This window comes from Calonectris borealis, chromosome 15, assembly GCF_964195595.1.
Source record: "Calonectris borealis chromosome 15, bCalBor7.hap1.2, whole genome shotgun sequence".
Classification (NCBI taxonomy): domain Eukaryota; kingdom Metazoa; phylum Chordata; class Aves; order Procellariiformes; family Procellariidae; genus Calonectris; species Calonectris borealis.
In genome coordinates, this window is record NC_134326.1 from 21,029,115 (window position 1) to 21,040,894 (window position 11,780).

At 46.1% G+C, this 11,780-nt stretch overlaps 1 protein-coding gene across 1 annotated transcript; it reads right to left on the bottom strand.

Annotated features, from left to right (window-relative positions):
• Positions 1-596: 596 nt before the first annotated feature.
• On the bottom strand, positions 597-1,206 carry SMIM32 (small integral membrane protein 32). Its single transcript, XM_075163918.1, has 2 exons — positions 1,148-1,206; positions 597-975 (listed from the first exon to the last, which is right to left on the bottom strand). Exons 1-2 carry the CDS (start codon positions 1,204-1,206, stop codon positions 597-599), a joined length of 438 nt encoding a protein of 145 aa, XP_075020019.1.
• Between the last annotated feature and the right edge of the window lie 10,574 nt (positions 1,207-11,780).

An 11,780-nucleotide genomic window follows, 5' to 3' on the forward strand; every position in this document is an offset into this window, starting at 1 on the left:
ACCTGCTCGATGATGCAGTAAAACATCAAAACCATCTTTAACAGAATCACAATCAAAAGCCTAAATAAACATTTTCAGCTTTCTCCTCCTGCCTGGCAGGACTCCCGCTGCATTACCACGCAGTTTCCCCAGCAGTTGAGAGAAACGGGTCTGGAAAGTAAACTCATCCTCGCCGTGGAGCTGTTAGGTAAATATACTGTGTTTTTTGCATTTGATGCTATGGTTTCATAAACATGGGTAACAAGCTCCACCAGATGCCCAAATCAGAGATTGTTGTTAATGCAAATATCCTTGTATGGACACTGAATGGGTGGATGATGACATTTGCATACATACAGAGCTTAATCTGGAATCAGGGGGCAATTTTTTGCACAGAACTGTATAAATTTGCTAAAGCATTCTCTCCAGTTCATAACAGAGCTTTTTATTTACAGCTATTCTGACTTGCGTACAGCATATTTTTCAGCAATCTCTTCCTGCGATGCAGCCTATTACTTTCAAGAGGGTCAAATCCATTCACTGACATATGGAAATAACGCCTTATTGCACAGGGCTTCTGGTGCCTGCTACTGTTGTAAGACATAGTTCCTCTAGTGTCAGACAGCTTGTGTCCTCCACGGGCTCCTCGCTTCTCTGAGCGATCTGTCGTAAGGAAGAGTAGCAAAAAAAGAATTTTTCAGCTGGCAGTTTATGAAGAGCACAATGAGTGTCACAGTCAAGAGCAGAAAGAAAAACAGAATGATGTAAGTCACCAGGTCTGGCTTATTTATTTCCCCTTCTTTTAGCACCCTGGCTGTCGACATGTAAAAAGCGGAGGAGCTCACGGGTCTCGGTGTGCCGCTCAGGTAGGGCGTGTTGGTCTGAATGATTAGGTGAGCTTCAGTGGCACTGGTTGAATTTAGCAATTCGCTATACATGTTCTTGCTTAAATTTCCTCCACGGTAGAAGTAAAGCAGGAGAGCAAACGCAGTCAGTCTTTGGTATAGGAAAGGAATAATGTTCCTGCTTGCAAAAGGCTGAAAACCAGCCGCATTTTGTCTAAAAGCAAATTAATTCACTTGCATGGCTCAGTGACTTTCTTTTAAATCTTCTTGGCTCATATTTACAGCATTCATCCACAAATATTAATCAAAAATGATACCGGTACCTCGTGTCCTGGCCCCCGTTCCCCCAGCACACCTCTTTTGGGGAAATGCGCTGGATCATCTGCTGGTCAGCCGGGCCGGGCTGGGAGCTCCGGGAATCTGCTGGGAGCCCCGTGCCGCCGCTCCACCTGCATGGGAGAGGGCTCTCCCGGATCCAGCGCCGGTGCCGGGCAGAGGGAGCCAAGGCTCTGGCTGGCAGTGCTCACTGTCCGTGACGGGGAGGCACGGTGGATTTCCAGCTGAGTTTCAGAGGTGGGATGCACACAAATCCGGGGTTAAATGGCATCTGCGGGGAGAGGCAGCTGCTGCTTTGAGATCCTGCTGAATGTGCCGTCGCGGTTCTTTGCCTCGGGAGGCTCCGTGCTGTTGAAATCCCGGTGCTGTGAAGCATTAGTTGACTTTCTTAATCCCAGTTAACGGTGCGCTGTGGAGCCAATGTTAAGAGGCTGAGGTCTCTGCTTGAGCTTTCCAGGTACTCCTTTCGAGTGCTTTGAGAAAAATAAATGAAAAAAAAAATTAAAATTAACCAGTGTCCCTTTGTTTAACAAAGAAACACCAGAAAAGCCTCCCTGTAAATGGGAGGGGGGTTAGTTCTTCGGAAACCTCCTCTCTGTGCTTGGCTCAGCCGGGCTGCGAGGTGGGACTGTGCAGGGTTCTGTCAAATGTGACTTTTTCCCCCCGACAGAAGCTCCACCGCAGCGTCACTTGGTACCGTGGGAAGGGGAGAACCGCGTGGCGGTGCCGACCGGCTCTGCAGCCCGTGGTGCATCTGGCAGTGACACGATGCTAAAAAGGAAGAGATCTTCCGATAAATCCCTGTGAGTGCCTGAGGCTCTGGCTAGAGGTTTTTGAGCTGGGGGAGGGTAGCAGAGAATGGGACAAAAAGAAGAAAATTGCATCAAAACCTTTCTTTCTTCCTCAGACCTTTATTGTTAAAATTTAGAGGGATCAGAAAATGTCTTTTTCCGCGCCCCCCCCCCCCCCATGGTCCCTAGCACCTTCTCCAGCCTGACAATTAGCATGTTAATTTTTTTTTCATCAAATTGCTTTTATGCCATTAGTTGCTGGCTGCTTGCCAGCTCGCGCTCGCAATCTCTCGCTCCCGTGCATCAGATAAGCACCATTAATACTTTTATTTTAACGCACTGCCACTTGAAAAAGAGCAGGGGGCAGGGCCGGGGGCGAGAGGAGTGCGTGGTAACTGGGCAGGGGGAAGGGGGGAACAGGTTCTCCAGTCCCAGGGTGCTGATCCCAGCAAACGTTAAAGCTGCTTTAACGTGATGAGACGTTGCAGCCAACAGTCCGGGTGATTAAACGTTTCAGTTAGCATAACTAATGTTTCTGGTGGGAGAGGGGGAATGAAGAGAGGAGAAATATTCCAGTCAGTTAGATTTAAATAAAATAAAGTCTCTGCTAGAGGGCAATGCCCTCTGAGGCCCTGGTCGGCGTGTTCCTCATCTCCTGCCAGGCTCCAGGTAAACCCCTCGTGCCTCCAGCAAGTCTGCTGGGGCGGTTGGCGGCTGTCACATCCCTGCGTTTACCTCCAAGTCTTGGGGACCTTTTGAATTCACAAGGAGATCTTCCTCTAAGGCTTTGCTGATTTTTTTTCTTTCTTTTTTTTTTTTTTTTTCCCCTTCCCCCTTTTTCAGCGGACATGAGCGGCTCTTCCTCGCGCTGCTCCCCGGGGAGGCTGGGGGTCTTTCCCTGCCTTACCTAACGCTGCTCCTGGGGACGCGTCTCCTGCCCGCAGCGCCGCAGCAGTTACACCTATTTACTCTGTGTGGGTTCAAAGAACAGGACACTGAGGCAGGCAGCCAGCACGGGGGTTGGAAAAATCAACAGAGCCATAAAAAAGCTAATATAGTTTGCAACTGTTTTACCTATCATGTCTCCTTGAAATAGGAGAGTTTGTGGGCAGCAGCATGGCATGGATGTCTGGAAGGCTGGATGTCTTCCCAGGACCATCCCGTCTTCAGCTCTCTCCTCCCTGAACTCTTTTTGAGTTTAACCAAACTTCGCATCCTTTTTTATTTATTTACTGTATTGTTTTTATTAGTCTGTAGGAAAAGCAGGAAGGCATCTGGGGGCTGAGTCCTATAAATAGCGCGGACAGTCTTAATGTTTCACATACTTTAACAAAAAGTTTGTTATAAACAGCTTCTCTGCAAATGTTACCAACATTCTAAGAGGGGGAAAAAATACCACAAAAGATGCACATGAATGTCATGGGTGGCTCCTTGGTGGCCGTGTGCTCATCCTCTCCTCCCTCCCTCCCTCCAGCCTGTGGGGAGCGTGCCCCTGAGCCATCAGAGGGGTCCCCGGGGGTGGATGGGACCGTCACATCAATGGGACGGTCACCTCACTGCTGGGAGGGGACAAGCGGGCTGTCTGCTCTGCCAGGTCAATGCCTCTGCACAGCCTGGTGTGGCTGCGTGTCCCTTCCCTGCAAACACGGGGTGCCCCTCTCAGCCTCCTCCTTCCACCCCTTTTCACATGCAGGTTGCATGCGGACACAGAGCCGGAATCTTTCTTTATTTTTTCCCTTTTGCTCCCACAAAAATGTTATCTCTCATTCTTGCAAGATTTGTTTTCTGCCCGGAAGATACAATAGTTCAGCTCCAGTGCTAGCGGTTTGGGTTGAGAACCATTGCTAATGGTCACGGTCGAACCGCCCGGCGCTGGGATAAATCCTCCGGGTGTTTTACAAGCAGCCTGTGAGCACGCGGGCTCGGGAGTGCACAGAACTCCTCCTGCTTTTTGGCTGGCTGGCTGAGGCTGATACGGAAACTGGTGAGAAGCCCTGGGAGTAAATCAGATGTGTTTTCTGCAGCACTGTATCCAGGCTTAATCTTAAAAAAGCTAAATTGCCATAAATAATACCTTAGTCACAAAAAGAAGAGCTGATCCTTTCCCCTTGTTCTCCTTCATTTGGATGAACATTTGAAGTCTTCAGTTTCTTGCAATTTTTCCTCATTAATGTATTTCTTATTTAGTAGCTTTGTTGTTATTGTTGCTTGTTTTCTTTTTCTTTTTTTTTTTTTTTTAAGGTTTCCAGCATTTAATGACTTGTTTTGTTGGTTTTTTAATGTACGCTGGCAATGGTGCTGCAAGGCAAACACAGAGCCTCTGACACTGCCTGGACTTAAACAATAATAAATTTCTCGGTGTTGCAACTTCTTGGTGCGTTTGGAAGCTGGGTCAGCACCGCTGGCCCTGGTGGCATCACGGGGACCATCCCGGGGCTGGACAGGCTCTCCACCTCTCCTACCTCACCCTCCCGTATGGGCATGTCTTCCCCCAGCTACATTCAAGAGCAAGAAATTTCATCTCAGAGATGTTGGAGCCTCCTGGAGCCCCAGCTGACCCCAAGGAATTTATTGACGGTCGTGGTGACTTGGTGGCAGTTCTGGCCTGAGCTCAGTCCGGTCTTGCCATAGTATGAAATAGTGACATAAACGGTCCAGAGCAGAAAGAAGGGAAAACAGAGCCTGTGACCCTCAGCACCACTCAGCTGCTGCTCTCCTGGCTGGCAGGGCGATAGCATTTGCTTTAACAATCCTTCAGCCAAGCTACCACCAAACTCGATGCAAATCAGGTGGGAACTGCTCGGGGTTCAGCCGCGCTGGGAAAGGCTGGAGCCTTTCCCTATTTCTGGACTGGTAAATAATGCATGATCTCTTCTATGCTTACGCAACCCTTACCACGATAAATATCAACCGAGGGAAATGAAAGTGGAAAGAAACATTATCTTTCTCAGTAATGCAACCATTTACAATCTGTGTTACGATCCTTCTGCTCTTAGGAGTGAGCGGCAGTCCGGGGATGTTTCTATTAGCAGCCTAGAATGCAACAAATCACGGGCTGTAACTTTCCAGTGCTGCATAAAAGCAACCTTAAAACCATATAAAGGAAAGAAAATAAGAATAATATACAGAGATTATTTCCTTTTTTAATCACTCCAAAGGAAAATACGTATTTCCAGGTGCCTGAGAATCAGATATTGAGGACATTATTGTCAAATGCGAGGGCATAAAACTAAGCACTAGACATCTAATCTGGGGATCTTGCCTTCGGTGCTTAAATATGGGGCTGGATGCCTGAAGAAATTGGCCCAAGTGCAGAGACGTCTTGAAAATATTTTGTTTCAAATGAGCTCGTGCGTGCTATTTAAAACGAACTTCTAACATTAGGTTTCTTGGGGCATGTTTGCACCAGCTGAAGCAGAAGCATTTAGAAAGGTTCCAGAGAAGTCTGTGAAAAAGGGAGTTTGTGTGCATTTTATCAGGGCTGCGTCCGAATTCCTCGTTCCCCTCTGGGTCGTGAGGAGCATCATGATTCACCAAGGCATGCTCCATAGGAGGAGAGGGATTAACTGTTCCGCACCTCCTGCTGTCCAGGTAAGCTTTGCCCCTGCTCAGGGGGACGTAGGGAGATAACTCTGGTGAAGAGTGGCAGCGTCCCAGCCTCCCTGCCCTCCCATCGCCGCTCCAGCATGCTGCAGCAGCTCGACAGAGCTTCAGTGGGGTTTTGCAGTGCCAGGAGCTTCACCCATAGCGAAAGGTTTTGTATCCTTGTGTGGTAGGTATGTGGGTTCCCTGTCTCCTGAAAAAACCCCTCATTTTCTCTTTGCAATAGCTTGCTTGGCGTATATAAAAGGGAAAGCCCAACTGAGTTTCGTGCAGCCAGGAGCGCATGGGTGGGCGTCCAGTGATGCTCCGGGGGATGCAGCATCAGTATGTCCTCGCGTGTAGCACATGAGCAGGAGGGTGTTCTGGAGGTAAAAGCAAAAGGTGTAATTGTAGGGAAAGGTTGTCTTTGGTACCTCCTTTACTCTTAGAGAGCTGATTTCTAGTCATGAGGCACTGGTTTGTGAGCTGAGCTGGGTGCGAAAGGGAACACCGACGCAACAGCCCAGCTCTGGGCAGGAGCAAGGCTGCGCCCAGGTCCCCAGGCGTGTGTCAGCTCGGCCCTCGGGCACGGGCTGCTGCTTTGCGGGCTGCCTGCACGCGTTAGCTTGTGGCCGTGTTAGTCCTGTCTCGGCAGCACGACGGTGCTCCCCGGGGCTGGTTCCTGGTCCAGCTTGTCGCTGCCCAGGGAGATACGTCCAAGAACAGGTATGTGCATTAACAGGGCTACGTGCTGGGGGGCAGTGTCTGGATTGCCAGCGTTTAACCCCAATTATTGGGGGTTGAATTTTGGTTAAGAAAAGAAGGGACAAAGTGTTACAACTCGCTGTGAGGTTTTAGTTTTGAATACGTTTTGCTTTTGGTCTAGCATTCCCTTACCCACCTGCAATGTGAATAGAAGGCAATGTCTGTCCCGTCCTGAATATACTCTCTGGGGATCAGAAGCAGATTTGGGGAGGCTGTGGGAATAGTGCTTTTCATCTCTCTCCTATTCATGTCTCTTCTCAAAGGCAATAGAATGAGTCCCTCTGCTGCACAAAACACATCCCACCTGTATGTGTAACCCTCCTCCTCCTGTTCCACTGGTATGCTGTAAAACTTCATGTTTAACCATAATATTAGCTTCATTGTAGGGAATTCGGATCAGGAGGGGCTGGGGTGTCCCCATCTTCTTTTGAGAAAGAGTTGGACTCTCAGCTAGGAATCCTCTTCCTCTGGCATTGCTCTGCTTCTCCCTACCTTAATTTTGCCAGTGTTAGGTGTTTGGGATGAGACAAGGATTGTTTGGGAAGCTTCACAGATCATCACAGGATTCTTTTATTAGCGGATCCTGTCTTTATTCAGGGCTTCTTGCTTGTACAACCCACCTGTCTGGTGTCAGAAATTTTTCCTCCTTTCTTGCAGGTGTCTGGGCATGGCCTGTCAGCGATGGGAAGCTGTGGCTGTCAGACAGCAGATGACAGCTTGGGTAGACAGGGTTCCTCTTTCTTCTCTGGTTATTGATTTTTGCTTTGTTTTTTTAATGTCCGTATTGATTGTAAATTTTGAGGGGAGTCAACAGCAAGTAATGAGGGTGAGTTATTAAACCTAGGTGATCCCCTAGACATACATATGGAAGTTTCTTTTACCCTGCAGGGGTCTGGAGGATTAATTACTGAAGGTGGCAAGGTGCTCTGATGTGGTAAAAAAGACTAAAGAACCATCTAAAACAGGGTGGAAGAGGGAGCTGAACCCTGGGAATGATGGAGCTGAAATCTTAATAGGTGTCGACACTCTCAGGGAGGTTGAACGTTCATCCCGTTGCTCTAACACCGCGCCTCTGCCCAGCCCGGCAATCCTCGCCTCGAGCAGCATCAGGGTTTGCTGCGCGTGTGCCTCCCTGCTTACGTGAGTTAATAAAGCAAATGTGTTGCTCAAGGTTGGTTATTTATTATTGGTCTCAGTGTGAGCTCGGCCTGCCTACAGCATTAGCTCAGAGAATCAGCGATCATATAAACGGGGCTGACTTGCAGGTCCGTGGGTGCCCCTCGGCGATGGGAACAGCAGATCAAATTAGAGAGCAGCACATCGCCCTTCTCAGCCTGGGCATAAACTTCAGAGTTTTAGATAAACTTTATTTTGGGAATTACCAGACTCCCAGTGTGGCTGGCTACCACTTTAAGGCATATTTCCACCTATGACTGCAAAAAAATTAAAGGAAAATGGAACAGAGCGTTCCTCAGCAGGCCAGGGAATTGGGGAGTTTAATTGTTTGTGTGCTGCGTGATAAAGAAAAACAGTGTTATAATTTCTAATTTGTCACTCGTAACAGTCTGACTCAACAAATCACATTGCTCGTTGTTTTTAACTCAACGGTCTTTTTGGTGTTAAGGTAGAAACCTTCCGTAAAACAGGCGGAGCAGCCCTGGAGGCAGGTGCCTTCCCGCGGCGGGGGACGGGCTCCCTGGCCGCTGTCGGTCCCCAGCAGAGCCAAGGCTTCCGTCAGCTGAGCTCTTCTCTCCCAGACTGAAATCCGTCACCTGTAGGATGGCAGAACAGAAGGATTTGTTTCAATTTTTTTGGATTAAATCCTTCATTGAGACAAACAGCCTCTTCCCTTTTTTCTGCTCTCCAAAACCACCTGCGGATGCACAAGGAAAGGGCAAAGCTGTACTTTTGATTCCTACAGCAGAGCTGATCTGAAAGGTTTGCACTGCTCTCCGAACGTATTCGCCTAAAAAGGGGGAAGAAAGGCTGATAGGTCTGTACGTCAGGTTTCTGTGTCTGTTTATTCCTTCTTCTGTGGTGGAGTCTGAATCCTGGAGAAGGACTTGATATGTATTATCAGCACTCTATATTTAGGCTCCATTTAATTACGTAAGTGACTATGCAATGTCCCTGCCCGGAGCAGGCCCAGCCTTCAATCAGACGGAATCGGTCAATTTTTCTCATGTTTCAGATTTCTAAGGCTCCCCATAAGCCTAGGAGCACCCCCTCCTTGTTTCTATGGGAGGTCACTGGTCAGGCCTTTATGGAGAAGCAAGGTTTGCTTTTATTTGTGTGTTTGTATAAGCCAGAAGAAAGAGGAAAGCCCAGCTGCCAGGCAGAGGTGGGAAAAGAGATCTGTGTGCGGCAAGCCCGGCCCGCAACGTCTGCTGGAGGGGAAACCACTCTTGCTCATCTTCTCGGTTCTCCTGTTGGCATGGCTTAACCTTGTAAGTCCTCTTCACCCTCTTCATTAACTCTGATGGCTCGGTGTCTTTGGCTCTCATTGCCTAAGACTGTAATTATTATTAGTCAAGGCAATTTGCCCACGGTTGCCAAATGGGATGGGACTGCACTGTGCTGGAACAACCCTTGCTTTGGGAAGCCTTGGAGGGGTGCTCCATCGTAGGGTGGTGGCTCCTCTGTGAGTGTGCAGCATCCTGGTGTTCCCTGGCCACCACCCGGGGAAGCTGTCAAATGCCCTCCGCAAAGATGGTCTGAAACTTATGCTTATTGAATAGATTAAGAAAGAAAATCTATCAGCATGTGACAAGGGTTATTTTAATAATCTAAAATCTTATTGCTTCTGGAACATCTGCTCTTTCATGGAGCAAACAAATTGGTTTTAATTTCATTGCCATAACTTCATGGAAATAAATTTGAAAAACTCAAAAACCAGTATCAGTTAGGATAACAATATTATCTTTTTCACATCTATGGCAGTGCTTGTAAAAGGGAAACTGCATGAAATATAAAGCAAATAGGAATACCTCAAATCTCAGCCCCTTGAAATATTTGCAAATAATGCCCGTGCTTAGTAAGATAAAACTTCACCTGACTTTTGACTTTGCAGAGGAAAGCAGTGTTATCCAGTGCTGTTTCTTTTTGAGACAATGCAGGAAGATGTTGTTACTCAGTAATGTTCCTTGCCTAGGTAGAGGCAAATACATTCCCATTGTATTTTAATTAGTTCTGAACCTATGCTGGTGAGAAATAGAGTACGGTGTTGTTATTAAAATTCATGCTTTAGAATCAGAACAGTTAGTACGGTCCCCGAGAACTGCAAGCTAAAGAACTTTTAACTTTGATTAATAGTGGAATTATCTATCTTGCTATCATTTAACCCATTGCTAAATTTTTAAGTAGAGAGAAAGGTTATGATTGTGAAGAGAAATTACTACGTTGAGATCTTAAAGAGAAAGGTTGTGATCCTTCTCAGAGGTTACATCAGGCCAGCTGTTAATTATGAGTGTTCATTAATTATAACAGATTGTCTGCCATAAAATCTCTTTAACTGAACTTGTGAACTGAACTTCAGTAGGGCAATTTTAACAAATATAAGAAGGACTGCCCCTTTTAAAATGCTGGGGTTTTATCTCTTGTGGCATCCATATTTAAAATTAAGCAAAATGACTAATGAAGTTAAGAAACTCATCCTTTAGAAGACCAAAGTCATAAAATTCTGTCAAATCCCTTTGAGACAAAACTATGAATTATAGCTAAGAGATTTTTTCCCTGTAAGTTTTTATTGCATTTTAAAACTCTCTAATTGTTCCCCAAGACAGTCTTCCTTTGTATTTTGCTGTAAACTAATTTGCTGAAGTGTCAGGAACCTAAAAATATCTCTAGGACAAAACCTATCATATATTCTTCTTAACATATATTCTTCTTAAGAACCAAAGTAACACCCTATTCCTCCTTAATAAAACCCAGCCCAGGCTGTTTGGTTTAACAGAGAGCTCTGCTGGCATTAGAGTACACAAAATCCATGTTCATAGAAAGAGGGGGATAAATCTTGGTATTTTTGTTTAGCGTTTATACTTCTGGTCGTCTCCACTCTGAGCTGCCTCAGTCTTTTCTTTTTGCGGTTTGAGACTCTTTGCTGAGTGTTTATAGGATAAATTTCAGCTGAATTTCTTAAAATCAGCCTTCCCAAGTGTATTTTTGTGTCCCCATCCATTTTTTGGGGAATCCTGGAGAGTAGAGAGGGCCGGAGACGTTTGGCTGTTGAACCTCGGGAGCGCAGGTGCCTTGTGTGCACAGCCAGTGATAACAGCACGGCTGCGATACAAAGAAATTTGGCTGTAGTTTTTTATCTAGCTTTAACTGGAGTTTTTAACTCTCCCAGTGCCAGGTTATTCCTAGAGCCGTTGTCATTGCTTTGCCCTTTCTAGTATTGCATTTGGCTGCAATATCACGACCGATGTGGTACCCACTCTGTAGCCTGGAGGCGCGCATCTTTTCAATTACTGACAAATTTCCATAGAAGTATTTTTCCCTTCGATATTTTAGAAAAATCTCATAGGATGAAAACATTGCATCAATATTTTTAATGGTTATTTAGAGAGTGAAGTGTTTGGACATGCTTGAAAATACTGCTGGGCACCTATTTGCATGTGTAGGTGCCTAAATATCTGAGAAAAACAACCATCTGGTATCCCCGGACTTAGATTCTCGGAAAATATGTAGACTACTGAAATGAAGGGAATTTGGGCACATACATTTCTTTGATAATTTGTTCAGCTCTTGATGACTCTCTCTCTAATGTACGGAGGAAGAATATAGAAAGACTTTGAAAGCATCTGATACCTTTGTACTGTCTGGATGTGTTTTACAGATAACACTATGGAAGATCAGCAGGAAAAAACCCATATATTTTGTACAAGTATTCTGCCCTCCACTTTTAACATACCTTTGAGCTCTTACTTTATAAAATAAATAATTGCTTACCTGGTGCCTAAGTAGTATTGCCAATTACTTCTAAGTCAATTAACTTCTGAAGTAATTTTGAGCTACCTCAAGCTGCTTCTCCTCCTTAAAAGTTTTTTTCCTTCCATCCTTTTCTAATAGAATTTCAGTTTTAGTCTTTTAATTTACGTGAAACTCCTGGGTTGGCCTCAGCGTGCTGGAATACAAACCATTCTGATGTTAGAAACCTGAAATCAACCCTGCTTTAGGCATGCCTTTACTTGGTGCAGAAGACAGAAGCGTTAGTACCCCGACGCAGAACACCTTCTGGTCTGTGCATGGTGTCACTGCTGCAAAGCAACACGAAATCCTGTAATTCAGAGCTAAAGACCGTATTTTGCCAGATTTGGGAGGAAGTTCTCCCAAAAGAGATCTGGGTAACTCCCAGTGGGTGACTGCCAGCATTTTGGGGTTTTTTATGTTTGGTCACTAGATTAAGTGAACCCTGAGAAACACTGGAAAATAGCCACTCCTAAACCCAGAAGTTGTTCCAGCTTCTACAGGGGGAAGCCTGGGA